This window comes from Triticum urartu, chromosome 2A (genome assembly GCF_056163025.1).
Source record: "Triticum urartu cultivar PI428250 chromosome 2A, HENAU_Tu73, whole genome shotgun sequence".
Classification (NCBI taxonomy): domain Eukaryota; kingdom Viridiplantae; phylum Streptophyta; class Magnoliopsida; order Poales; family Poaceae; genus Triticum; species Triticum urartu.
Window position 1 is genome coordinate 50,926,559 of NC_141874.1, and position 27,771 is coordinate 50,954,329.

The 27,771-nt window shown below is 49.9% G+C and overlaps 2 protein-coding genes across 2 annotated transcripts; both read left to right on the forward strand.

Moving 5' to 3' along the window:
* The first annotated feature begins 6,763 nt into the window (after window positions 1-6,763).
* LOC125534893 (uncharacterized) lies at window positions 6,764-22,961 on the forward strand. Its single transcript, XM_087539566.1, has 5 exons — window positions 6,764-7,291; window positions 8,423-8,515; window positions 8,597-8,746; window positions 21,850-21,884; window positions 22,001-22,961. Exons 1-5 carry the CDS (start codon window positions 6,764-6,766, stop codon window positions 22,959-22,961), a joined length of 1,767 nt encoding a protein of 588 aa, XP_087395692.1.
* Window positions 22,962-26,202: 3,241 nt separating this feature from the next.
* Window positions 26,203-27,071, forward strand: LOC147983622 (uncharacterized). Its single transcript, XM_087539567.1, has one exon. It carries the CDS (start codon window positions 26,256-26,258, stop codon window positions 26,973-26,975), a length of 720 nt encoding a protein of 239 aa, XP_087395693.1. The 5' UTR covers window positions 26,203-26,255; the 3' UTR covers window positions 26,976-27,071.
* Window positions 27,072-27,771: the final 700 nt, after the last annotated feature.

Below are 27,771 nucleotides of genomic sequence, written 5' to 3' on the forward strand. Positions count from 1 at the left end.
CCATTAGAGACGACAATAGCAGCAAGAAAGCATCATAGTTCAAGTTATGCAACTACCAACCTGTGTTTTATTGAAACAGAAGAAACTTAGCTTAAGTATACAACTTCCAGACTACAGAAGCAGCAAAAAGCATCATGGTTTAGGCTTTGCAACTACCAAAATGTGATCTCATGCGAAAAAAGGACAATAAATTGTTCAGCTTAGCTTCATGTTTCAGCTTACACAACTACCAAAATGTCAGTCTAAGCCATTGTTTAATGCTTTCAGGAAAAGGATTACGAGAAAGGTCACCCATTAATGTGATTCAGATCCAGCCTACCACAAGGTCAGAGAAGTTAATCGTCATTCACGTTGGCATCATCCGCTGCACCGTTTTGCTCCTGCAGTACTGTTTTTTATTTCTTTCAAAAAAGTACTGTTTTTTATCTAGTTTCTTCTGTTATGCTCCAGGCTTCATTTTTTTGATTTTGAAGATTGCAGATAGCAGAGAAATTAGCTAAAGACCTTAACGATGCAGATCCTAAACCAGCAGTGCTAACTGCTGACCGATGCCAATAAATTAACTACCACTATTTTCTTCCCCCAAAAAACCCACAAACATTTAACCAAAGCATCAAATTCGTCACCCAAATTACCCTAAACACATAAGAACAACAGTTCAGACTTCAGTAAATGCTACAACACCCAGCGGCAATCAAATTTAAACATCCATAGTGCATACTTCATAGGCACTGATCCTAATAAAGATATCTTGCTAGTCTGCTACTGTAAAAAAACATGCATTTAAGTTAGATCCGCCCATGAATACAGGTAAGGATCCATGACAACCAAAACTGAACCAAGCTTTTTCTACTTCATTTTGAACCTCAATCAAAACAAGACTTTTCCTTTTTGAAACTCAATCAAACCACGAAAGATTGACTATGTGAGGAACTAAGGAAGAGGAATTGAGGACTTACCATATTGGAGTCTTGGAGGTGGACGAGATGAGTAGTGAACTGACACGCTCGCCAGCCGCTGCAGAAGACACCTCGCCGGCGCACCCAACACTGCGGAGGCTGCCCGAGCCCGGGCCTCCATGCCGACGCCGTCGCAGCGCAGACGGGAGGCCTGGCCCCGTGAGACGGAGAGATCCGTCACTGCCACAGATCGGGGGCGCCGGTATGCGCCAATGGTCGAACCTCGTCATCGCCGCCGTTTTCCATGTGGCCGCGGTATGGCTAGCATCCGCACCAGCGGAGGGGAGAGTGTTGGAAATATTCCCTAGAGGCAATAATAAAATGGTTGTTATTATATTTCTTTGTTCATGATAATTGTCTATTGTTCATGCCATAATTGTCTTATCCGGAAATCGTAATACATGTGTGAATACATAGACCACAACACGTCCCTAGCGAGCCTCTAGTTGACTAGCTCGTTGATCAAAAGATAGTCATGGTTTCCTGACTATGGACATTGGATGTCATTGATAACGGGATCACATCATTAGGAGAATGATGTGATGGACAAGACCCAATCCTAAGCATAGCTCAAAGATCGTGTAGTTCGTTTGCTGTAGCTTTTCCGAATGTCAAGTATCATTTCCTTAGACCATGAGATTGTGCAACTCCCAGATACCGTAGGAGTGCTTTGGGTGTGCCAAACGTCACAACGTAACTGGGTGACTATAAAGGTACACTACAGGTATCTCCGAAAGTGTCTGTTGGGTTGGCATGAATAGAGACTGGGATTTGTCACTCCGTATGACGGAGAGGTATCTCTGGGCCCACTCGGTAATGCATCATCATAATGAGCTCAATGTGACCAAGTGGTTGATCACGGGATCATGCATTACGGTACGAGTAAAGTGACTTGCCGGTAACGAGATTGAACGAGGTATTGGGATACCGACGATCGAGTCTCGGGCAAGTAACATACTGATTGACAAAGGGAATTGTATACGGATTGATTGAATCCTCGACATCGTGGTTCATCCGATGAGATCATCGAGGAGCATGTGGGAGCCAACATGGGTATCCAGATCCCGCTGTTGGTTATTGACCGGAGAGTCGTCTCGGTCATGTCTGCGTGTCTCCCGAACCCGTAGGGTCTACACACTTAAGGTTCGGTGAGCTAGGGTTGTAGAGATATTAGTATACGGTAACCCGAAAGTTGTTCGGAGTCCCGGATGAGATCCCGGACGTCACGAGGAGTTCCGAAATGGTCCGGAGGTGAAGATTTATATATAGGAAGTCAAGTTTCGGCCATCGGGAAAGTTTCGGGGGTAATCGGTATTGTACCGGGACCACCGGAAGGGTCCCGGGGGTCCACCGGGTGGGGCCACCTATCCCGGAGGGCCCCATGGGCTGAAGTGGGAGGGGAACCAGCCCCTAGTGGGCTGGTGCACCCCCCTTGGGCCTCCCCTGCGCCTAGGGTTGGAAACCCTAGGGTTGGGAGGGCGCCCCACTTTGCTTGGGGGGCAAGCCACCCCTTGGCCGCCGCCCCCCCTTGGAGATTGGATCTCCTAGGGCCGGCGCCCCCCTAGGGACCCTATATATAGTGGGGGGAGGGAGGGCAGCCGCACCCTAGCCCCTGGCCTCTCCCTCTCCCTCCCGTGACACCTCTCCTTCTCGAAGTGCTCGGCGAAGCCCTGCGGAGATCGCCGTAGTTTCCACCACCACGCCGTCGTGTTGCTGGATCTCCATCAACCTCTCCTTCCCCCTTGCTGGATCAAGTTGGAGGAGATGTCTTCCCAACCGTACGTGCGTTGAACGCGGAGGTGCCATCCGTTCGGCGCTAGGTCATTGGTGATTTGAATCACGACGAGTACGACTCCATCAACCCCGTTCTCTTGAACGCTTCCGCGCGCAATCTACAAGGGTATGTAGATGCACTCCTCTCTCCCTCGTTGCTAGATGACTCCATAGATTGATCTTGGCGATGCGTAGAAAATTTTAACATTCTGCTACGTTCCCCAACAGTGGCATCATGAGCTAGGTCTATGCGTAGTTTCTATGCACGAGTAGAACACAAAGCAGTTGTGGGCGTGAATATTGTCAATTTTCTTGCCGTTACTAGTGTTATCTTGATTCGGCGGCATCGTGGGATGAAGCGGCCCGGACCGACCTTACACATACGCTTACGTGAGACTGGTTCCACCGATTGACATGCACTAGTTGCATAAGGTGGCTGGCGGGTGTCTGTCTCTCCCACTTTAGTCGAATCGGATTCGATGAAAAGGGTCCTTATGAAGGGTAAATAGAAATTGGCATATCACGTTGTGGTTTTGGCGTAGGTAAGAAACGTTCTTGCTGGAAACCTATAGCAGCCATGTAAAAACTTGCAACAACAATTAGAGGACGTCTAACTTGTTTTTGCAGCATGTGCCGTGTGATGTGATATGGCCAAAAGGATGTGATGAATGATATATGTGATGTATGAGATTGATCATGTTCTTATAATAGGAATCACGACTTGCATGTCGATGAGTATGACAATTGGCAGGAGCCATAGGAGTTATCTTTATTTATTTATGACCTGCGTGTCAACATAAACGTCATGTAATTACTTTACTTTATTGCTAAAGTGTTAGCCATAGTAGTAGAAGTAATAGATGACGAGACAACTTCAAGAAGACATGATGATGGAGATCATGATGATGGAGATCATGGTGTCATGCCGGTGACAACGATGATCATGAAGCCCCGAAGATGGAGATCAAAAGGAGCAAATGATATTGGCCATATCATGTCACTATTTGATTGCATGTGATGTTTATCATGTTTTACATCTTATTTGCTTAGAACGACGGTAGCTTAAATAAGATGATCCCTCGTAATAATTTCAAGAAAGTGTTCCCCCTAACTGTGCACCGTTGCGAAGGTTCGTTGTTTCGAAGCACCACGTGATGATCGGGTGTGATAGATTCTAACGTTCGAATACAACGGGTGTAAGCCAGATTTACACAGCAATACACTTAGGTTGACTTGACGAGCCTAGCATGTACAGACATGGCCTCGGAACACGGAAGACCGAAAGGTCGAGCATGAGTCGTATAGAAGTTACGATCAACATGAAGATGTTCATCGATGTTGACTAGTCCCTCTCACGTGATGATCGGACACGGCCTAGTTAACTCGGATCATGTTTTACTTAGATGACTGGAGGGATGTCTATCTGAGTGGGAGTTCATTGAATAATTTGATTAGATGAACTTAATTATCATGAACTTAGTCTAAAATCTTTACAATATGTCTTGTAGATCAAATGGTCCACGTTGTCCTCAACTTCAACACGTTCCTAGAGAAAACCAACCTGAAAGATGATGGCAGCAACTATACGGACTGGGTCCGGAACCTGAGGATTATCCTCATAGCTGCCAAGAAAGATTATGTTCTAGAAGCACCGCTAGGTGACGCACCCATCCCAGAGAACGAAGACGTTATGAACGCTTGGCAGTCACGTGCTGATGATTACTCCCTCGTTCAGTGCGGCATGCTTTACAGATTAGAACCGGGGCTCCAAAAGCGTTTTGAGAGACACAGAGCATATGATTACTCTTTGTTCTACAGTAGTACTACTTCCTCTGTTCACTTCTATAGGAAAATTGAAGACATTTTAGACAATGCGTAAAACAACCTATTTTGAGTTGTCTTAAACGACTTACAAAAATGAATGGAGGGAGTATTTAATTTCTCGATGGCAACAACATGTAGGTGTAGAAGTTCTGTATTCACGATGCCATGTTTGCCACCACCAACCTCAAAAGACTTGTCAAAATAATTTGTGCCCTTCTCTACATTCCCTAAGGTAAACATCGTTCCTTCCTTCCCCAACATCTGCCTGTGATTTTGGTTGAATAACCTCTCTTTCTTGAGTGCAACAATTCAGTGCCCATGTGCATTTGCACCGTGGCATGAATAGTAGTAAACAAAATTAAAATATGATTTTTGGTTGTCGTACAACATGCTTGAATGAGCATGTGTACACAATTCAATGTGTTTTGACATTCGAAGTTTTCATGGCAAAAAAATGGCAGCGACAGAAACTTTGGAAAAAGAACATTGTTTGGACCCGATTTTGCCTTTTGCCTATATATAGCTCCTCGAACGTCCACCTGCATTTTTTTTTGCATGCACATCGCGCACTCGAGCATCTTTGATGTAAAAAAAATCTGTTTTTTTTATTTTAACTATTTTTTGAATTTTGATCCTAGAGCTCAAGGGTGAGTTGAAGTTGGTTTTCTGGTTCATCTTCAGCTATCTTATAGCATTGCTCTAATCTCGGTAGATGGATCCATGGATCAAAATTTCTCAAGTCTCAAATGAACCCCTATGAGTGGCTAGGGTGGAACACTTGCCTCACATGGATTTGACGAAAAAAATTGACGCCGCAATTTCAACCTCCATTGCGGAGGCCCTCTTCTCCTTGCAAGATGCCAAGTATTTCGCAGGACATGGTGGCGATAGCATCTCCGATGAGGTCTCCCGGGAGCATTAGGACTCAATTGCATTTTTGTCGAATCATTTTCGGGTCCGATTTGATAAAAGGATGATCATGTTATAATTTTTATTCCATGTGGGATTCTTTGTGCAGTGTTGTAACTCGTTTCATCTATTAATGCTACCCTTGTTAAAAAAGGTGAATTTGTGAATGGTTACCGATTTATCATGCAAGCAAAATATGAAAATTGATTAGAACCAGGCGACCGATCAACGCCCACGTCCATCGCGCACATCTTGCTGGTGGACTCCACGTGTAACCCTTTGCCAACCTTATATCTACCGCAATCATCTAGCGCATCGTATGCAGCCAGACACTCTAATTCAACCCCCTCTCCCTCACTCGCTCTCACACAACTTTTTGTGCGTCTCCTACCTCCCTTATCGTCGTTCACATTGACACCGCCGCTCACAACACCATGGATTAATATTTCTCTTGCCATCACCGCTCACCTTCCTCCTCTAAATATCATTGCACATCTATGGCTCACACCTACTGGCGCCTCCTACAGGGAGACGCTAGAAGGCAGTGTCTCGCCGCTGCAGGGAGCTGGAAGGCCGGCCGCCGACACTGTTGGCTAACCTATGCCGATGTCCTCCGACGCGTTACAAGTGGGCCACAAGGCTTCTGCAACTGCTGGCCACAAATGCTACGCCCACGATCACGGATGCAGTGCGGCGAGTGGCCGTGCTGTGAACGACCGCACCATGTTGGGGACGGCGAGCGTCCGTGTTGCAATGTTGGGACCGACCGCGACCCATGTTGGGGATGGCGAGCGTCCGTGCTGGGATCGGCCGCGACCTATGCTGGGACGGTGATCACCCAACTCTACGCCCAACCATGACCCATGCAGAGTTTCTAGTCGGGACATGTGCTGACGCGGTGATCAGCCCACACTATGACCACCCGTGACTCGTGCGGAGTCGCTCGTCGGATTTTTTTGCGCAGTGGCCGATCTCCCCTCGCAAGCGCGGTGAGGGGAGAGGAATGTTTTCATGCAACGTCGCACAAGGCGCGAGACGAGGGGAACGATGCAGCCGGACTGATCAAATGGGTTGGATATTTGGATCCAACGGCTTGGGAGGGAGCCGACCTTGGGCAGGGTCGATCACCCGAAGCGTAGCCTACCCGGCACGAACGGCTCTTCCAGAAGGCCACAGCTTCGAAATGCCCCCCCCCCCCGCCCCCTGCCTTCCCAAAATTTCCCACCTCTCCCCCCGAATTCTTGGAACAATCCCCCAAATTGGAACCCCTCCCTCCCCCCCCCCCCCCGCTCGTCGTCATGCCGGGGCTCCGCCTGCATCCAGATCACAGCGGGAGGCCGCCGCTTGTCGGCGGCGAGGGCGGCAGCGGGAAGCCGTCGCTCCTCTCCCCCACCAAGTCCGCCGTCTTCAAGCCCACGCGCCTCCTGCCCCAAGAAAGCAGCGGAAGACAGCCGCCCCGCGGCGGCGAGCGAGGCAGCGGGGGCCTCCCCAGGGGCGACGGAGGAGGGACACAAGAGGTCGAAGGCGACGGCGGTGAGCGCGGCAGCGGGGGCTGCCCCAGCATTCACAGCGGGGGAGAGAGCCGAGGGCTCCACGGGCGCGATGGCGGGCGCGGCACCTCGATCGGAGCCGGGGATGCGGGCGGAGATGGTGCGCAGAGGAGGAGCGACCGGGGACCAGAGGAGGAGGACGGGAGCGCAGGAGCTGGGGGCGCGACGGCGAGGCCTCCCGCCCGGGAACAAGCAGGTCCCAGCCACGCGGGCAAGCCCTTCTCCGGATTCCTCTTCGTCTTGCTGGATTACTCGGACGCTGGCATCACCGACGAGGTGAGAACTCGAGAAATCTGAACTGCTGGGCGTGCTCTTGTGAACTTTTGACCCTTTTGTGTGGAATTTGGGAGCAAGAGCATAATCTTGTTTGGTATATATATGGCGTTGCTATCACTAAATAATAGGGATCTGATAATTTTCTTACTGTCTCCTTGTAGCTGCATCCTTAATAATCACATGAAAAGAGTTATGTTGTCATGGTTTCTTGGGGTAACAATAGGAGATGCTGCATTTTGGTTGTATACATCAAGTTGGTCAACAAGGCCTAGGTGTCAGATCGGTGGCAATCCAGTCCTAGCATCCAGGCCAGCAAGGTCCTGCCTAGGAATTGCACTGCAAGATCATGCAGCTGGGGCTGCTGAGCACTCGGCATTTTCTGTTCCCTTTAAGGAAGGTTTTGAGATCCACCGAACACTAGTCTAGTAGTCTATGCGTTTACCTGAATGTAAAATTGACCTGTAAGCATCAGTGTCCTCAAGTTTTTTCATTCAGAGTTTTCTCACTCGGTTTCTCCTTTCATCGTTTTGTCTGATGGGGACTTTCCCCTAGTTCTAATTAGGTGACCAAGCAGTACAAACAAAGTCTCACCGTACAAAGCCTTAAGAAAATCTGCTTGCTTCTCATTCAGACCATGAGACTTTTTTCTCTGCCATTCTTTTCAAATAAAATATCAACATCAGAGGACTTCAACAAGCTTCGCGGATAAATCCTAAATTGTGACATTGTGGCAATTAATCTGAACATGTTAATTTGTTATATGTGGTTGCAAAAGTATTGGCCAGTCATTTTAGACGTAGAATCATGTCACTGTTACACAAAAATGCAAGTGCAGTAGTGCAATGTGGCTGATTTTGTGATAACGAAGCAATATAAAGTACTTTCATAATTAAAAGCAGATAAATTGCACTAATGGCAGTTATTTTTTGAGAAAACACATCTATTTTGGACTTGGTATGCTGGCTTCCTTACATGGTATAGAAGCAATATATAGTCACTTTTATTTTGCAAACATCATCTATTCTGTCCAAGTCACCCAGTTCTTTTCTCCGAGAAACTTGCAGGAGCACATTTTTGGAATAAACTACAACAGTGGCTAATAGTTTTTGAATATCTATCTTGCATGCGCAGGACTTAGCAGCTTATAAGGAAAAGATTGAGTCTCTTGGTGGAGCACTTGCTACAGGACTTCACTATAAAGAGGCCACACACATAATTGTCAAGGTAGTATTCGCTCATATCACTTTATGAATTATCTAAAACCCGAATATTTTAAATCATGGTATTCACATATTTTTTTGGTAGGGTAACATCCCAGCAGGGGCAAGGATCTTGTGGGAGTCGGAGTTAAAGCAAGTGAGCTCAATAGATTGGGTTGAGAGCTGTTCTAAAGAAAGCAGGCTATTGGCTACTGAACCAAAAGGAATTATTGAAAATCTGATTTCTCCAGAAAACATAATGCACTACCAGAATTTACCCAATTGCCGACGGCCAAATCTATGCCGACGGCCCCCGTCGGCATCGACAGATCTATCCCGACGGCCCAGGCCAGGCCGACGGCATAGGAAAGCCGTCGGCATACATCCACCTATGCCGACGGGGGCCGTCGGCACAGAAGGGCCGTCGGCATCCCAATAAATATGCCTACGGCGGCCGTCGGCATAGAGGATGCCTTCGGCATATCTGTGGGCCCGACTGCCCGGGCGGCGACATCCTTTGACGGCGTGAAGCCTACACCGATGGGGCCTATCGGTGGCCGTCGGCATATCTACCACGTCATCGATCCACGTGATCTGCCACGTCAACGATCTGAAACACTCACCAGTCCGTGGGGTGGCATATCTATGCCGACAGCCTTGCCGTCAGCATAGGCTTGGCCCATGGGCGGTGCCACGTCATCGATCCGCGCCATACGCCACGTCATCGATCCATGGCTCTACCCTTCTGTGGCTGTAGCTATGCCGACGGCATAGCTGTAGGCATAGATTTCTAATATTTTTTTCATATTTTATTTGTTTTCTCTTTTTCCTTTTTATTTTTTCCCAAAATAATTAGATTAACTTAAATGTGCCTTATGTACAGAAAACATATCTCGATTATATATATATATATATCGTTTGCTCCCTCTCGGGCGTCGCTTCCGTCGTGTTGCGGAGAGGGGAGACGGGACGGGGTACCTGGGGGGTAGCAATGCCGCCAGGTGTTGCGGTCGGCCCTCCTACGGTTGTGGAAGCGTGGTGGCAGGCGCAGGCACCCGGCACGCGGCTCCGGGGTGTGCCCCTCCCCTCACGGGCGTCGCTGCCGCCGTGTCCCGGAGGGGGGAAACGGCAACGTCGGGCCGACACGGAGGGAATCTTGGGGTGGGTTGGGTCGGGACTGTGTTGGGGATGTAGCTATGGGCTGGTCTATGACAACCAGGTGAAAAGGTCCACCGGTCAAACCCCGTGCGGTGAAAGTCAAAGGGCTAGACCCGGCGGTCGTCTGTGTCAGGGTTAGACGGGACGGTGTACCTGGGGGTTAGCAATGCCGCGAGGTGTCGCAGTGGGCCCTCCTACGGTTGTGGAAGTGTAGTGGCAGGCTCAGGCACCCGACACGCGGCTCCGAGGTGTGCCCCTCCCCTCACGGGCGTCGCTGCCACCGTGTCCCGGAGGGGGGGAAATGGCAACGTCGGGCCGACACGGAGGGAATCTTGGGGTGGGTTGGGCCAGGACTATGTTGGGGGTGTAGCTATGGGCTGGGCTATGACAACCAGGTGAAAAGGTCCACCGGTCAAACCCCGTGCGGTGAAAGTCAAAGGGCTAGACCCGGCGGTCGTCTGTGTCAGGGTTAGACGGGACGGTGTACCTGGGGGGTAGCAATGCCGCGAGGTGTCGCAGTGGGCCCTCCTATGGTTGTGGAAGCATAGTGGCAGGCTCAGGCACCCGACACGCGACTCCTGGGTGTGCCCCCCTCACGGGCGACGCTGCCACCGTGTCACGGAGGGGGGAAACGGCCACGTCAGGCCGACATGGAGGGAATCTTGGGGTGGGTTGGGCCAGGACGGTGTTGGGGATCTAGCAATGGGCTGGGCTTGGAATGGTCCACCGGTCAAACCCCGTCCGGCGAAAGTCAAAGGGCTAGACCCAGCGGTCGTCTGTGTCAGGGTTAGACGGGACGGGGAACCTGGGGGGTAGCAATGCCGCCAGGCGTTGCGGTGGGCCCTCCTACAGTTGTGGAAGCATGGTGGCAGGCGTAGACACCCGGCACGCGGCTCCGGGGAGTGCCCCCCTCACGGTTGAGGTCCCAGTGCGACGCTCCGGTGCCATTGCTACCCCCAGGGCCCCCGTCCCGCCTAAACCTGTAGCATTTGACCACGGGATCTAGCCCATTGACTTTGCACGGACGGGCTTTGAGCAGTGGACCTCTCCACCCGGTTGTGTTAGGTTAGCCCATAGGAACACTTTGGAGCAACATCCGGGCCAGACCCACAGCAAGATCCCCTCCGTGTAGACCCGACGCGTCCGTTTCCCCCGTCCAGGTGCCGGCGGCGGCGCCGTCCGTGAGGGGGGGGCACACCCCGGAGACGTGTGCCGGGCGTTTGCATCCGCCACAACACTTCCAGACTTGTGAGAGGCCGCCTACGCATGATTTGGCGCCATGCTAGCCCCCGGAGGCCGCTGGCCACAGTCGTAGACACGCGAAGAGCAATCCGCGTAGAGGGAAGTGTTCAGATACTTCTCCATCATGAAAAATTATGAAAAATTACCATCAGTCCTATAGCACATGTGCCCACGTCGTGTAAAAAACTCATGATTTTATCGCGCTCCAAGTATTTAAAAATATTCACGCCGCATCGTTACCGCAGAACGTGTACTACCGTGTCATCGCCATCAGTGAGGGGGAGGGGGCACACCCCGGAGACGCGTGCCGCCTCTTCGAACATGCCACCACACCATCCCGCATGTATGATGTCCCGGTGCGATGCTCCGGTGGCATTGCTACCCCCCAGGGCCCCCGTCCCGCCTAACCCTATAGCATTTGACCACGGGATCTAGCCCTTTGACTTTGCATGGACGGGCTTTGAGCAGTGGACCTCTCCACCCGGTTGTGTTAGGTCAGCCCATAGGAACACTTTGGAGCAACATCCGGGCCGGACCCACAGCAAGATCCCCTCCGTGTAGACCCGACGCATCCGTTTCCCCCGTCCAGGTGCCGGCGGCGGCGCCGTCCGTGAGGGGGGGGCACACCCCGGAGACGCATGCCGCCTCTTCGGACATGCCACCACACCACCCCGCATGTATGATGTCCCGGTGCGATGCTCCGGTGGCATTGCTACCTCCCAGGTCCCCCGTCCCACCTAACCCTATAGCGTTTGACCACGGGATCTAGCCCTTTGACTTTGCATGGACGGGCTTTGAGCAGTGGACCTCTCCACCCGGTTGTGTTAGGTCAGCCCATAGACGCGCGATGGTATTTTTTCATAATTTTTGGTGATGGAGAAGTATCCGAAAAATTCCCTCTACGCGGATTGCCCTTCGCGCGTCTACGGCTGTGGCCGGCGGCCTTCGGGGGCTAGCATGCCGCCAAATCTTGCGTAGGCGGCCTCTCACGAGTCTGGAAGTGTTGTGGTGGTTGCAAATGCCCGGCACGCATGTCCGGGGTGTGCCCCCCTCACGGACCGCGCCGCCGCCGGCACCTGGAGGGGGGAACGGACGTGTGGGGTCTACACGGAGGGGATCTTGCTGTGGGTCTGGCCCGGATGTTGCTCCAAAGTGTTTCTATGGGCTGACCTAACACAACCGGGTGGGGAGGTCCACTGGTCAAAGCCCGTCCGTGCAAAGTCAAAGGGCTAGATCCCGTGGTCAAACGCTACAGGGTTAGGCGGGATGGGGGCACTGGGGGTAGCAATGCCACCGGAGCATCGCACCGAGACATCATACATGCGGGGTGGTGTGGTGGCATGTCCGAAGAGGCGGCACGCGTCTCCGGGGTGTGCTCCCCCTCACGGACGGCGTCGCCGCCGGCACCTGGACGGGGGAAATGGACGCGTCGAGTCTACACGGAGGGGATCTTGCTGTGGGTCTGGCCCGGATGTTGCTCCAAAGTGTTCCTATGGGCTGACCTAACACAACCGGGTGGGGAGGTCCACTGGTCAAAGCCCGTCCGTGCAAAGTCAAAGGGCTAGATCCCGTGGTCAAACGCTACAGGGTTAGGCGGGACAGGGGCACTGGGGGGTAGCAATGCCACCGGAGCGTCGCACCGGGCCCTCATACATGCAGGGTGGTGTGGTGGCATGTTCGAAGAGGCGGGACGCGTCTCCGGGGTGTGGCCCCCCCTCACGGACGGCGATGACACGGTAGTAGACGGCTCACCCCGGAGACGCGTGCAACTCTTCAGACATGCCATCACACCACCCCTCATGTATGAGGGCCCGGTGCGACGCTCTGGTGGCATTGCTACCCCCCACCAGGGCCCCCGTCCCTCCGTGTAGACCTCACGGGCGTGGCTGCCGCCGTGTCCCGAAGGGGGGAAACGGCCACGTCGGGCCGACACAGAGGGTATCTTTGGGCCGGGATGGTGTTGGGGGGTGCAGCTATGGGCTGGGCTATGAAAATCAGGTGAAAAGGTCCACCGGTCAGACCCAGTCCGGCGCAAGTCAAAGAAGCTAGATCCGGCGGTCGTCTATGTCAGGGTTAGACGGGACGGGGTACCGGAGGGGGTAGCAATGCCGCCAGGTGTTGCGGTGGGCCCTACTATGCTTGTGGAAGCATGGTGGCACGCTCAGGCACCTGACACGCGACTCCGGGATGTGCCCCCCTCACGGGCGTCGCTGCCGCCATGTCTCGGAGGTGGAAAACGACATTCATCATGGAAAGTGGACTATCACGGTGAAACCTTCAGACTATTTTTGGGATAGGTGAGACTATTTTTTACATTGTGCTAAGAGTCACACATATGTCATAACAAAAAAAATCGCAAAGTATCTATGCCGACGGCTTAGCCGTCGGCATAGCAGCGCGCACGGCCACGGATCGGCGATGTGGCAAAGGGCTAGGCCTATGCCGATGGCCAAGCCGTCGGCATAGGTTGACCTTATCCGCTGCGGTTCGCCCCCGACCACCCATTCCCCATCTCCCCCTTTTCCTCCCGACCCACACCCGCGCCGCCGCCGGATCCTCTGCTCCGCCTGCCGCTGCCCTTCCTCTCCAGTCGCTGCCGCCGCCGTTCCCTCGCCCTGCTCCGCCGCCGCCCCACATGCGCTCTGGGCCGCCACCGCCCTTCCTTCGCCACTCGCCGTAGCCTCCCCACCCGTGTTCCCCCCGCCCTTCCACTCGCTCCGGCTGGCGGCTAGGCTGCTCCGGCCCTCCTCTGCCGCTGCTCCGGCCGGCCTAGCCCGAGCCCGAGCTCCCCTCCGCCTCCCCCTCCGTGCCTGCCCCCCCTGAGCCGGCCCTCCCCCACGGTGAGCTCCTTCCCTCCCTCTTTGAAGCAATTTTTTTAATTTAGTTAGATGATAGATGGATGGATGCATTATGTATGATGATAGATGGTTATATGGATGAATGCATGCATTATGTATGATGATAGTTAGATGATAGATGATGTGATGATAGTTAGAAATGTGAGAAACGCAAGAAATGCAAAAAAAATAGATGATAGATGATGATAGATTATGATGTTAATGATGATAGATGATGATGTTGATGATAGATGATAATGCTTTTTTATGCCTTGATAATTTTTAGATGATGACGATGATAGATTTCCATTTTTTGCGAAAGAGATGATAAATGATGATGATTGTTGGATCATGATAAATGATGATGATGATTATTTTTTTATGCTTCGATGATTGTTACATGATGATAGATGATGACGGCGATGTTCTTAAATTTTGTCATGGTGCAGGTTCTGTGGTGTTCCATCTCGGTGGAGTGATCGTCGTAGGAGCTGTTGGACCCCGATTGTCCCTCCACTATTCAACTACTTCCTCCACAGCCGAGGGTGAGCTACGAATAATGTCACTAGATTTCATTCTCAAGTCAAGTGGCGTAACCTAGGCGTCTCCCGTCCGAAAGGGTTGCATCGAAAAATATGCATTCAATTGCATATTTATCACCGCAGCTCTTTCGGATTGTCCAGCGTTTTGCATGGACAGCCCGAGGATGTGTAGATTGGGTATGTTCTCCATGTTCTACCCCATTCTGAGACAGGATTTCGGCAGCACCTCCCCATTGTTCTCCGGAGCACATTCTCTCGGCTATTTGCCGAGACGTGTATCTGGAGAACAGCGGGGAGGTGCTGCCGAAATTTTGTCTCGGAACGGGGTAGAATGGAGAACGTACTCAATCTACAGATCCTCGGGTGGGATTAGGACCCATCTTTACCTATTAGAGATGTAGGTGGATTAAACGCGGTACAAAGTGAAAATTTGATGTGATTAATTTAAGGGAATCCTTAATTATGTTGTGTGGGTTGCAAAAAAGCAGAGGATGGCAGATAATCAGTGGATGTACAGTGGTTTTATCCGTCGGAATCGAGTAACATCAGAGTGGATCGCGAAAACCGATGTGTATTTGAAGGAGATATTCCGTCGTCCAATGAGAATTATCCCACCATGCCCCTGTGCGAGATGTGCCAGACGTCACCGTAGAAATCAGACGGACATGAGTGAGCACCTTCGCACGCATGGATATATGCCAAACTTTGACATGCCGCCGATAAACATAGCCGAGCGGGACCGTGGTAGAGAGGAGGTGATGCGACAACGCATCGATGGATATGAGGACGACGGGGTCAGGGACATGCTAGATGATGTCATTGTTGCAGAAACGGCAAATGCGACACCTTCAGAGAATGAACCGGAGGAGCCTGAGGCAACCGCAAAGGCCTTCTTGGAGGTCTTGGCCTCGTCGAAGAAACCTCTTTATGCGGGTGCGAAAATATCTCAGCTGGGTGCCATCTCGCAACTGATTGCAGTCAAGGCTGAGTACGGCTGTAGCCAGAAATGCTTCGAAGCATTCCTGGGAGTATGGGCTAACAGCCTCCCTGAGGGTCATGAACTGCCGAAAAGCATGTACGATACAAAGAAAATCATGAAGGCACTCTCTATGGATTATGAGAAAATAGATGTTTGCCCGAAGAATTGCCTTTTGTTTAGGCACGAGTATGCGGATGACAAGTACTGTAGGAAGTGCGGTTCGTCTCGGTACATTGAGGTGGTCGGTGAGGATGGTGAGAAAAAGCAGCTAACCATCCGCGTTAAGGTTCTTCGGTATCTTGATTTTATAAAAAGACTGCAGCGCCTTTTCATCACGAAGGAGTCTGCCAAAATGATGAAGTGGCACAAGGAACGTATAAGGTACAATCCAAAAAAAATCATACATCCATCGGGAGGGGAAGCATGGGAGTCATTCGATGAAGAATACCCCGAGGAAGCAGCCGAGGCTGGGAATGTCAGAATAGCCATATCAGGTGATGGGTTGAATCCATATGGTATGTCGTCCAATCCATATAGCTGCTGGCCTGTGTTTGTAATTCCGCTCAATCTTCCTCCCGGTGCCCTAATGCAACGGAAGACCATGTTCTTGTCGCTCATCATTCCGGAGCCTGACTACCCGGGGAAGCAATTGGGTGTGTTTATGCAGCCGCTTGTGGATTCTTTGCACCATTCTTGGTACTTTCCGAGGTTGACATACGAACGGGATCTGCAGAGAAATTTCTTGATGAAAGTTTGGTTGCACTATTGCATGCATGACTTTCCCGGCTATGCTCTATTCTGCGGATGGTGTACAAGTGGTAAGATGCCATGCCCAGTGTGCATGCAGGCTCTGCGAATGATTTGGCTGAGTAAGGGTGGCAAGTATGTAGCCTTTGACCTGCATCGACAGTTCCTCCCTCCAGACCATCCAGACAGGGAAGACAAGAAGAACTTCACGAAAGGCCGGGTTGTTCATGAAGTAACCGAGATTCCAACATTTTCGGGGGCAGATGTTCTTGCTCAGCTAAAAGCTCTCAAGCCTAAAGTCAAACGCAAAGCCAAAGCCAAAGCCAAAGGCTTCGAGGGATATTGTGAGACGCACAACTGGACGCACATTACCCCCTTCTCGCAGCTTCCCTATTTCAAGGACCTCAAACTTCCTTACAATATTGATGTGATGCACACCGAAAAGAATGTGGCAGAGTTCCTTTTCCACACGATCCTCAACATTCCTGATAAGACGAAGGATAACGTAAAAGCTAGAGCCGATCAACAGAGAATTTGTGATAGACCACGCCTGAACATGAAGCCTCCCACATGCGGTCGAAAAAACTGGTTCAAGCCAGATGCTGACTTTGTCCTTAAACCGCCAGAAAAAAAAGAAGTACTTATCTGGCTGAAACAAATTTTGAAGTTCACCGATGGTTATGCATCGAATATAAGTAAGGGAGTCAATCTTTCAACGGGCAAAGTGACCGGCCTGAAGAGTCATGACTACCATGTATGGATTGAGCGGATAATGCCGGTGATGGTTCGAGGCTATGTCCCCGAGCATGTCTGGCGAGTGCTTGCCGAGCTTAGCCATTTCTTCTGCACGCTCTGTGCTAAAGAAGTAAGTAAAGAGGTGATTGAAAAATTGCATAAGAAGGCACCGGAGTTGATAGTCAAGCTAGAGAAGATCTTTCCGCCAGGCTTCTTTACTCCGATGACACATCTCATTCTGCACCTCGCGAACGAGGTATTGTTGGGGGGCCCTGTGAAAAATCGCTGGCAGTACGGCCCTGAGAGGCAGAACAAGCATCTCCGACGGAAATGTGGAAACAAAGATAAGATTGAAGCTTCCATAGCTGAGGCAGTTATCCTAGAGGAGGTGTCAGACCTCAGGACATCATACTATCCAGACCACGTTCCCCATCTGCATAACAAGGTGCCTCGATACAATATAGAAGAGCCCAAGTATCAACCCAGGCTCGATCTATTCAACGCGCAAGGTGGGAGGGCTAGGGCCTCGAAATCTTATAACATGCCACGACAAGAGTGGGAGGACCTCATGTTCTATATCATGCACAACATCAAGGAAGTTGAGGAAGTGTGGATGAGGTAATACCACTACACCATTCCTTTATGTCTTCCACATCATCATGTTTCATGTTCACTTAGTCCCGGTCTAACACCGCTTATCTTTTTTTAGTGATTTCATTCAAGAGGAATGGACGGGAGTGAATCCTCCTACTGAGGCGGAGGCACTTACTCTTCTCCGTCATGGAAACCCTGGACGTAAAAATTTTGTTGCTTGGTTCATGGAGAAAGCAATTTTCCACACTCCCCTATTAAATACCTACTTCAACATTTATTAGTTAACCGAACTAATGCACGCAACAATTTCCATTATACTTGTAGGGAAAAGATCTGAACATATCTATGGATGATGAATTGAGATGGGTTTCCATGGGTTTTGACCCTGCCGTCATGACATGTAAAAAGTATGATGTGAATGGGTATCGCTTCCATACAGAGGAGCACCAAAACAGCCGCCCCGATCCCAAAACTATAAATATTGGAGTGTACACCCCCGGTCAAAATTCAGTAGACTACTACGGAAGGGTACAAAATATATACGAGGTTAAATTCCGCCAGGGGCGTGAGACCCTAAGTCTGCCTGTGTTCAAATGCCGATGGTTCGATCCGCGGGAGGGGGTAAAACATACGCCTTCCATTGGTTTGGTCGAAGTTAAACCATCAACCGTCTATGCCGGAGCCGATCTCTTCATTGCGGCTACCCAAGCTACACAAGTATATTATCTGCCTTACCCATGCCAGAAAGTGTATCTAAAGGGTTGGGAAGTTGTGTTCAAGGTGTCGCCACATGGTAAGCTACCAGACCCGAATGAAGACGATTACTGCAGCATTAACCCCATGACATACGAGGGAGTGTTCTATCAAGAGCAACCTGATGATGATGATGTGGTTAGAAACGATGACGCTAGACCATTGGATGATGATGATGATGTGGTTAGAAACGATGACGCTAGACCATTGGGTGATGATGATGTGGACCCAAACATCGACGATGCACGGAATGATGGTGAGACCATTGTCAATGAAAATGGCATACTTATGCTAGAAAAGTAAAACGAAGACGCTGACGACGAGGAAGAGCCTCCACCTCCGTCGTACAACGAAGATGATATGATTGATAGTGATGATGAGACGGACCGAGAAAGAGGTTACAATAGTGATGATTCATATGGGTTCTAGCAGATGTACGTTTCAAGTATTTTTTTCTATAGTTTAGGAATATGCCTTTTTATGCATTTTTATTAATGTGTTTATTATCATGCCTTTTCCTTCATTTCATTAATTTACTAATTGCTTTTTCTCTTTTCAATGCAGGTTCGTGGAACATGGGCAAGGGGAAGGCCGACGGCGTGGGTTTCCTACGCAAGGTCGTTGGCCTGCCTAGTCGGAGTGGTCGAGCACGTAATCCTCCCCCTCGGCTACTTGACGATGACTCCTCACAGGGAGGTCGAGGGAGAGGTGCCCCTAGAGGAGGAGGGGGCGGGGGGAGAGCCTCTAGAGGACGAGGTGCTGGGGGGAGAGCCACTATAGGGGGTCGCGGCCAGAAAGAGCGCACCCCCACCGACAGGGGTGTTGTCTTCGAGGCCCTCCTCTAGTGAGGTACCCTCTAGGGAGGAGGAGGAGGAGGAGGAGGAGGTGGTGGTGGTGGTGGAGGAGGAGGAGGAGGTGGAGGAGGAGGCAGGCGAGGAGGAGGAGGAGGTTGGGGAGGAGGTTGGGGAGGGGGAGGCAGGCGAGGAGGAGGGTGGTGGCGGGGATGATGGTGGTGACGGGAAGGGGGTTGACAAGAAGGGGTGGCTGCGTGGCAACGCAAAGCTACCAAAGCAGGTTCCTGCTATTGAGGAGCAGAAGTGGCTCAGTGAGCCCACGGGAAAGAGTAAGTGGTTCATTATTTTGCTTGTCACATGCTTATTCCGGTTGTTATTTATTTTGCTTGTCACATGCTAATAGTTCATTCTTTTGCAGCAACTGGATATATTCTAAAGGGGTCCGTATTCCCAACGGCCTCATCACCGTCTTGCTGAAGTTATATTGGCCGGGGTTGTACTGTCCTGATCCAGTCAGGCAGCCAGACCGTCGGGTTTTGGCCACGAGCTGGGACCACTGGGAAGCGGCCCGCCACGCGGACCATGAGACCCATGCCAAGGCCGTGATCACTACTTTCTGGGTGAGTTCTCTTCAGAAGCACAAGTCCATTCTAGTTTCATGAATGATTTAACTCATGGCTTCTTCCATTCTTGTTTCATGCATGATTGTAGACATTCTATCGAGTTCTTCCGGAGCACAGGGCTAGAGCGGACCAGATCGTGCTGCGCCAATGCAAGAAGAAGGCCCGCCAGATGCAGTACGAGGTGCGCTATGTGGCCATCTCCACATACTACCACGACTATCTCGGTGTGAAGATGACCAGGGAAGAAGCGCGGAGGATGGCCATTACCTTGGAGAGGCCCGAGTTCTTGGCGGTAAGTATAAAAGATTTTTCATTATGCTTTCATTATGCTTTCATTACCTTGTGGTACATTATGCTTTATGCTTTATGCTTCCATAACACCAATTTGGACACACCTACATGCCATTATGCTTTTATTATGTAGGTGTGTCCAAATTGGTGTTATGGAAAAGACGAGTCCTGGGCGGCATTGGTGGATCTTTGGTGTGATGAGGCTGGAGCCTGAGCGGCTATGAGAACCAAAAATAAGGCTAACCGAGGGACGGAGGGAGTACATGCTCAGGGAAACCGAAACCACTATCTCCACAAGGCAGTTAATGTATGACTAACCCCATTAAACATTCTTCTTCTTCTATTTACCATCACTTTCTTATGTATGACTAATCTCTGTTTGGTGGTGCAGGAGGAGAAACTGAAGCGGCCGCTCTCAGACATGCAGGCGTGGGAGATCGCCCATACGCGGAAGGACTCCAAGCCTGGCGAGCCCCAGTACTACGGCAAGAAGACCGCGGGGAGGAAGCAGGCCTACTCCGAAGCATATCTGAAGTTGCATCCTGACACACCTGACCCCATTGCGACGCCTCTGGACGATAGGGCAGTGGTGAGCATGGGCCCCAAGGAGCACGGTCGGGAGGCGGTTCTCGATGCTGTGATCACTCCTAGTATCTCCTACACACATCTTCGTCGGATCGACCCGAGCCTGAGCCAGCGCACGAGCCAGCCAGTGACCAGTACACAGTTTTCAGGAGCAACAATCTGTAAGTATTTTCCCTCTTATCTTCATTGCTCACTTCATTTTCCGCATTTAGTAGTTTTATGAGTTCCATCATGTCATACTGTAGGCCTACATGGAGTACACACGCCAGGAGACCATGGCGTGGCATCAGAGGCTTTATGAACACCAAGTGCAGAGGGATAGCTAGATGCAGCAGGCTTTTCAGGATATGGCGGCCGGCAGGTGTCCTCAGTTCCCTCCAGCACAATGCCCTCCAGCACAACCAGTACTGATGAGCTTTGAGGAGTTTGTGGCACAGAACGCTGGCCCCTCGCCGGTTAGTTCATCCCCAATCTATTCACCCAAAGCATGTCATGCCTTTCAACACAGTCATATATCTCGTGCATATGTCTTTTCAACATCCAGGGAACATGTGGATCTACCATTGGCGGTGGTCTTCGTAGCACTCCGGAGACACGGAGCCCGACCACTCCGATCCACGGAGGCGGAGGCGGAGGCTGTCTTGGCGGTAGCGCTGCCGCTAGCAGTGACGACCTGGGCTTTGGCCGTCTTGGCGGTGACGACCTCCGCGGTGCTCGATGATCCTTGTGTGGTGATGATGCTTGAGATGACTTGTGTGTGGTGATGATCATTTAGATGACTTGTGTGCTTCTCTATATGCTTATGTTGGTTGTGATGATGTTCATTTAGAGACTTGTGTGTGATGATGCTTATGCATATATTGTTGTGATGGTACCGGATGATATCCCGTTGTGTTTTATATGTCTATCTCATCATATATATCTGCTGATATGTGCTGCTATTTGAATTGAATTGATCTGAAAACAAACAGAAAAAAGAAAAAAAAAAGCAAAAGCAAACTATGCCGACGGCTAGGCCGTCAGCATAGGGCTAGCGTGAGCTCCCAGTAGCTGACACGTGGGCGCCTATGCCGACGGCCTAGCCGTCGGCTTAGTTTAAAAAATGTGCCGACGGCTAGGCCGCGGCATAGGCGCCCACGTGTCAGCTACTGGGAGCTCTGTATGAAGGACTATGCCGACGGCCTGGCTGTCGGCTTAGTTTCAAATTATGCCGACGGCCAGGCCGTCGGCATAGCCCTGGTCCTAGAGCAACGGCTGGTCGCCACGTGGCACACCTATGCCGACGGTCGAGCCGTCGGCATAGTTTTTGACTAAGCCGACGGCTAGGCCGTCGGCATAGTGGTGCCACGTGGCGACCGTTTGTTGGGCAGACTTGACGGCGGCCCTATGCCGACGGGGGCCGTCGGCATAGGCCTATCCCGACGGGACTCAGGGCTATGCCGACGGCCCTGGCCGTCGGCATAGGGGGCGATTTTGGTAGTGATGACACCAACAGCAAAGAAGTCCCCTGTAAGGTATGGGTATGCCTTACCTTACATTTTTATTTATTACATTATTGTGGTCATGCATTTTATTAGCACATATGAAAGCACCTCGGAAGGACTCTACTCAATCTTTATCACTGTTACAGGAACTGCCAGTCAACGGGCTCTAAAATCCTGAAGTGTAGTGCTAGGAACAAGCTCGGAGTTTCAAGGAGGCTGAATTTTCATCCTCATCACAGGCACCTCAGTTGTGCGGCAGAGATCGAAGACACAGAGAGTTTGTATGATTATTCTTTGAGGTACAAGATGCACGAGTACTGTGAGCTCCCTGGATGTAGAGCTGTCCTGAGCTGCGAAGAAGGATCTAACATAATGATACCGACTACTCTGAAGTTATCAAAGCTTCGCAGCAGAGTGATTTTGATGCGTTCATTTAACAAAGTTGTCAAGCTCCATCATGAACACTTTGCTCTTGCTGGAAAGTTTTCCTCGAAGAACTTCCAAATCTATCAAGATGACTCCATCAAGCTTGATGGTCTGGCCGAGGGCGCGATAGTGGAGTACAGTGAAGCTGCCGGGGACCTTGACTATCGCCAATTTGTTCATATGGTTGTAGAGGAGGTATTTCATGGTCAGAAGCTACCATTTGATCTGACCGAGTGGCTAAGGATCATCTCCCAGGGAGTGAACGCGTGTCATGGCAGCCTGCTCTGCAGCCATATTGACCTGATGGAGCCATATCAAGGATACGGAAACTTTGTCTCATTGTTTCAGCTATTCTGGAAAGTCAAAGATACCACTAGTGGAGAAGATCTGCTAAACACTCTGGGACATTACAGGGGATGGAAATCTAAGGGCCTGCAATGTTCATTTCTTCACGATACATTGACCTACGAGGATGAAGCTGGCCATAGATTTGAATATGAAGATGACATCAGAGGACTTCTGAGATTATTGATGAACTCCTTCCGTCACTCGGCAAAAAGCCACTGCAGGCTCGCCATCTACCTGATTATGAATGAGTCCCGCAGGTTGCTGTCTGATCTTCAAAGGGCGCTGCACCAGGGTGGTTACCTTAGTCACCTGTCTGTGAATTACAGTATGTGAAAGCATCCTACATTATACTTCTGTGCACAGTATGCTTCCGTCATCTGAGAGAAGACCATCGCACTCTCTGTACATCGACTCGTGTATGGCAGCACATGATTCAAGGCATGCTATAAATCTCAATAGCAGCCTTAGCTCTTCTGCGAAGATCCTTCCATTTCATCATGGATAGGTCTAATGCAATGAAGCCTGAAGGCTGGAGGCCTGGTGCTGTGTTTGAACACAGCTTGTAACTAGAAAACGGATAGCGATTTGATATTCTTCTTTTCTTTTTGGGCTGTATAGTAGAAATCTTGCCCTTCTTTGAGATGTCCTTGTAGTGGACACTCTACACTTGTGTGTGATGAATGGTGTATGTCCTTTACGCCCTTTAATATGCAGTGGAACATCACATGAAATCAATATATTCTTTCTTTCTGGTGGTATTGTTGTGAACTTGTTCCTAATGCCATGATAGTTTTGTGATGCTGGCGTGGTGGATCTCTAGACCCTCTTGACATGCATGCATTTTACTCTGCATTGGAATATCATCTGAAGTGTATGTCTTTTTTCTGGCTGTATTGTTCATAATGCCATGATATACCTATTGTCTTGATGATTGATTCATGTTAGTTATGCACTGGAGTGTAAAACTACAAAATCACCTCCTGTCATCTGCAGCAGGATAAATTATCTTTTTGGCAGATCATCTCTCTCTCTCTCAAATGGAAAAGCTATGAAACTTTTCCTTGAGTTAGTGAATTGATTCTCAAAACACAAAAGGGGAGTCAAGACCTGAGGTCAGCTTTAGTATAACACCTTCAGATCAAGCTGCTGCTGCTCAGCACCTCCTCTCTTCTTGTACCAAAATTTAGATTGATAATGGCGAGCATGTTTCCTTTTGGGCTGCGATCAGACGTGGGAGCCCTCGTAGATTTTGCTTATTTCCTCTCGTCTTAGGATCAGATGGATATCTTCATCACAACTTGGATTCTGGTTCGGAATCTTGTGCTTGAGGACACCATTTCTTTGGTCAGCCTATGATGCCCATTTCTTTCTTTGGTCAGATTCATAACACCACCAACAGTCACAAATTTTGGCCCGTTCGAAAAACTGAAGGTAAGATGAGGTTTTTCCTTCTGCTCCTTCAAAACAGATTATGGACTGCAGATAGGCTGATCGAGAGCTAGAGGATGGCCGCACGGCATGATAATGCATGCTTGGCTGCTCGCTTTGTGATCTAGTTCTGGAAACCTTACTGTAAGAAAAACCAGTTCTGGAGTGCCCTTTTGCTAAACAGACTTGGTTTGCCTTTGGCATCTCTCATCCATGGGTGTCAACCACTGCTCTGAATGCTTCAACTGCATGCTCTGACTGAAACCCAGCCAAAGGAGAAGGAAGATCTGCACAGTTTTTCTTCCCTTTGGCTGGATTTCAGTCTGTACAGATTTTCCTTCTCCTTCAATGCTTAAGCAGAGCTTCCGGTGTCTAAAAACCAATGTGGTAGCTTAAGCAGAGATTCAGTCTGTAGACATAGCTTAAGTTTATCTTGCGTGAAGACAAAGGTTGGCTTTCACCCATCTGAAGACAAGTTTATCTGCACTTGCACATATTCAGAATCTTTACAAGACTCAAAGATCTGCCAGTTTAATCATTCATTCTCTTTACTGAATCCGAAAGCCGATTCATATCAATCGGACAGTCAATACTCACTCAATAATCTACAACTTGAGGCATGGACGAGCTTTTCTCGTTTCTCTCTTCAACGCGCGCGCCAAGCCACTGGACTGGAGATCCTGCCGTTGGATGCCGGCGCCTCCATGTTCTGTAGCGCGGCCATTTTAAACATTTTTCTTAAAGGATCAATTTTGAAAGATCGTGACCATTTTCAAAATTGCAATTTAAAGTATTCACGAGCATTTCTTAAATATGTAATTTTTAAAGAACCATGTACTTTTGAAAAATGGGCCAATTTTTTTAATAATGTAGGAACGTTTTATTATAATTTTTTGAATATATTTAAAATTTAAATCATTTTAGAAATAAACTTCAAAAAAACATGAAAGCCATTTAGAATGCATGGACATTGTTTTAATCTATGAACACTTTATAAATTTTGGGTAACATTCTTTAATATGTATTTGATTTGTTGGTGGCTTCGCCCGGTAATATGTACTCCCTCCTTAAGAAATATAAGACCATTAAAATCACTAGTTTTACAGAGGGGGTATTTTTTAGTGAATTTATCCCTTTTTAGGATCTCTTAGAGAATTTATCTTTTCTTTAGCAAATTTGGAGAATTTATCTAAATCTGTCCAAAAAAAATCTGGCTCAACCCCGGAACGGGCCCATGTGTGCGCCTAGGCAGGCTATCCCTTGGAATGGGCCGAACCGAATTTCAGGCGCCTGAAGAAGAATAGCACACGCGCAAAAAAGAAAAGGAAAAAAAGATGGGAAGCAGAGGTGGGGCGGCGCGCCGCCGGCCACATCAACATTTCGGCGACCACGGGAGGGGTGGCGCGGCCACACCAAGATTTCGGCGACCACGGGAGGGGCGGCGCGTCTCAACTGCCTTCTTTCTAGCCATACGGGCGGCCCGGCAACTCAAGCAGTCTACGGGCGCGTGGAGCACGAGAGCGGCGGCGACGACTCCGGCGACCACGGCGCGGCAACTCCGGTTAGGCGGTGAGGCGCTGACCCCTATTCTGCTCCTTCCGACTCGGGGTCTAGCTAGGCACTCTGCCATTGGCTATCTGCATGCAATCCGAGCCCGGCTGTGAGTCAGGTTAGATCTGTCGCCTCCTCCTTGCCCTTCCGTTTGTCTATAAATTTCTTCTCCTCTACTGGCAACCCTGCTCGTAACCTCCGTCAGAATCAAAAATTCAATCTTTAGATCCAGTTAGTGCGGGAAGATCGACCGGCGGAGACATGTCTAAGCGTCACCTCTCGGAACCCAATGCCGACCGCACCGGGAAAAGGCCACGCCGTGTGCCCAAGAAGCACCTCTACCTGGTGCTGGACGACTGGCACAAGGACTTCAACATCCACAAGATCGACATCGATGCCTTGCAGGACGCCACCACCGACCTGCACCATGGGTTCCCTCACCCTGCTGCTCTCCGGTTAGCCGCACCGGTAAATCGTCTTCGCATGGACTTCGCCGCCATGGACAGCAACATCTTCATCACCACCAACCCATGCTGTCCGCACACTCCCACCCTCGTGTTCGACACCAAGACGGCTGGGCTCACCATGGGCCCCCGTCCACCGGTTTGACTCATCGACAGGACCACCTTCACCGTGGCCGCCGGCGGCATGATGTACGCGTTGACACATCGCCATGTCCACGAGCAGCACTCTTTCGAGGCCATGTCGTGGGCGCCAATGGACAAGGACGAGCCGTGGCCGAGCCCAACCATGAGGTGGTCCTGGAAAAGCGTGCCCTCGCCGCCACCATTCGCCATGGATGACGTGATCACCTCCTACGCGCTGCACCCGGACGGGCACACCATATTCATGTCCGCGCACGACATACGCTATCATCATCTTCCAAAGGGCACCTTCTCCTTCGACACCAGGACTTCCAAGTGGAGGTTGCATGGGGATTGGGCTCTACCATTCCAAGGGCAAGCACACTACGACGACGGGCTAGACGCATGGGTCGGGCTTCACAAGGACGGGTACATCTGCTCCTGTGAAGTCGCCTCCCGCAGCAGCACAAGTGCGGTGGAGCCCGAGTGGAAGGTGACCAGGGAGAAGCTGTTCCACAAGGACCCGGAGAGGCGGCTGGCATTTGCGAGGCCCAATCTCGCCTACATGGGCGACGGCAGCTTTTGCCTTGTGGAGTCTGTGCTACGCGAGGGAGTGGAGTTTAAGTGCGCCTTCGGTGACCGTGACTGCTGTGTGCTCCACTTGAGCATCTTTGGTCTTAAGTATGATCGTAGGGGACAACTGCAAACCACGCGCCACCACACTATCTCCTATGTAGTGTCTAAGCATCTCCAGACAGTTTCTCCTGTAGTCTTCTGGATGTAGAGCTATTTGTTGACATGTTTTATGCAAACCATGTCCGAGAGTAATGTACGCTATGTATTATTATATGTGGGCACTATAAAGAGAAATAAAAAAGAAGTCCACTTCTCATGGCATTTTTGTGGAACATGAGTGATTATTTTTGCATAACTGTTCTCGAAAGCACAGTGATGATCACACGTTACAAAAACTAAAAGTGGGACTGTCTTTTGCTCCTGCAATAACACGGTGTTAAATATGGATGGTGAAATTCTATTGTATAATAGTATCATAATAGACAATGAAATTATCTCTTATTTTGAAGAAACAGGGCTGAAGCTCTGCCTTTGCATTAAGGAGAAATTAGAGTTTTCTTACGGCAAAATTAAATCATCTATAGTACACCAAAAAGAATTAAATGGTGACAAACCTGCTGAGTAATTGCCAGACCCAGTTCTGACAAAAATTGGAAAATTTGTACAGCTAATATTGTCTAGCTAGTCATATATGTTCTTGAAGAACAAAACAAATAACTGTCGCTAGAGGCACAACTAATATTGTCTAGCCAGTCATAGACACTGTAATCTATGTATTATATGTGGGCAGGATAATAAAGAGAAATAAAAAAGAAGCCCACTTCTGTTGGCATTTTTGTGGAACATGAATGATTCTTTTTGCATTTCTGTTCTTGAAAGCACAGTGATGATCACACGTTACAAAAACTAAAAGTGGGGCTGTCTTTTGCTCCTGCAATAACGCTATTCTTAAATACGGATGGTGAAACTTTATTGTAATATCATAACAAACAATGAAATTATTT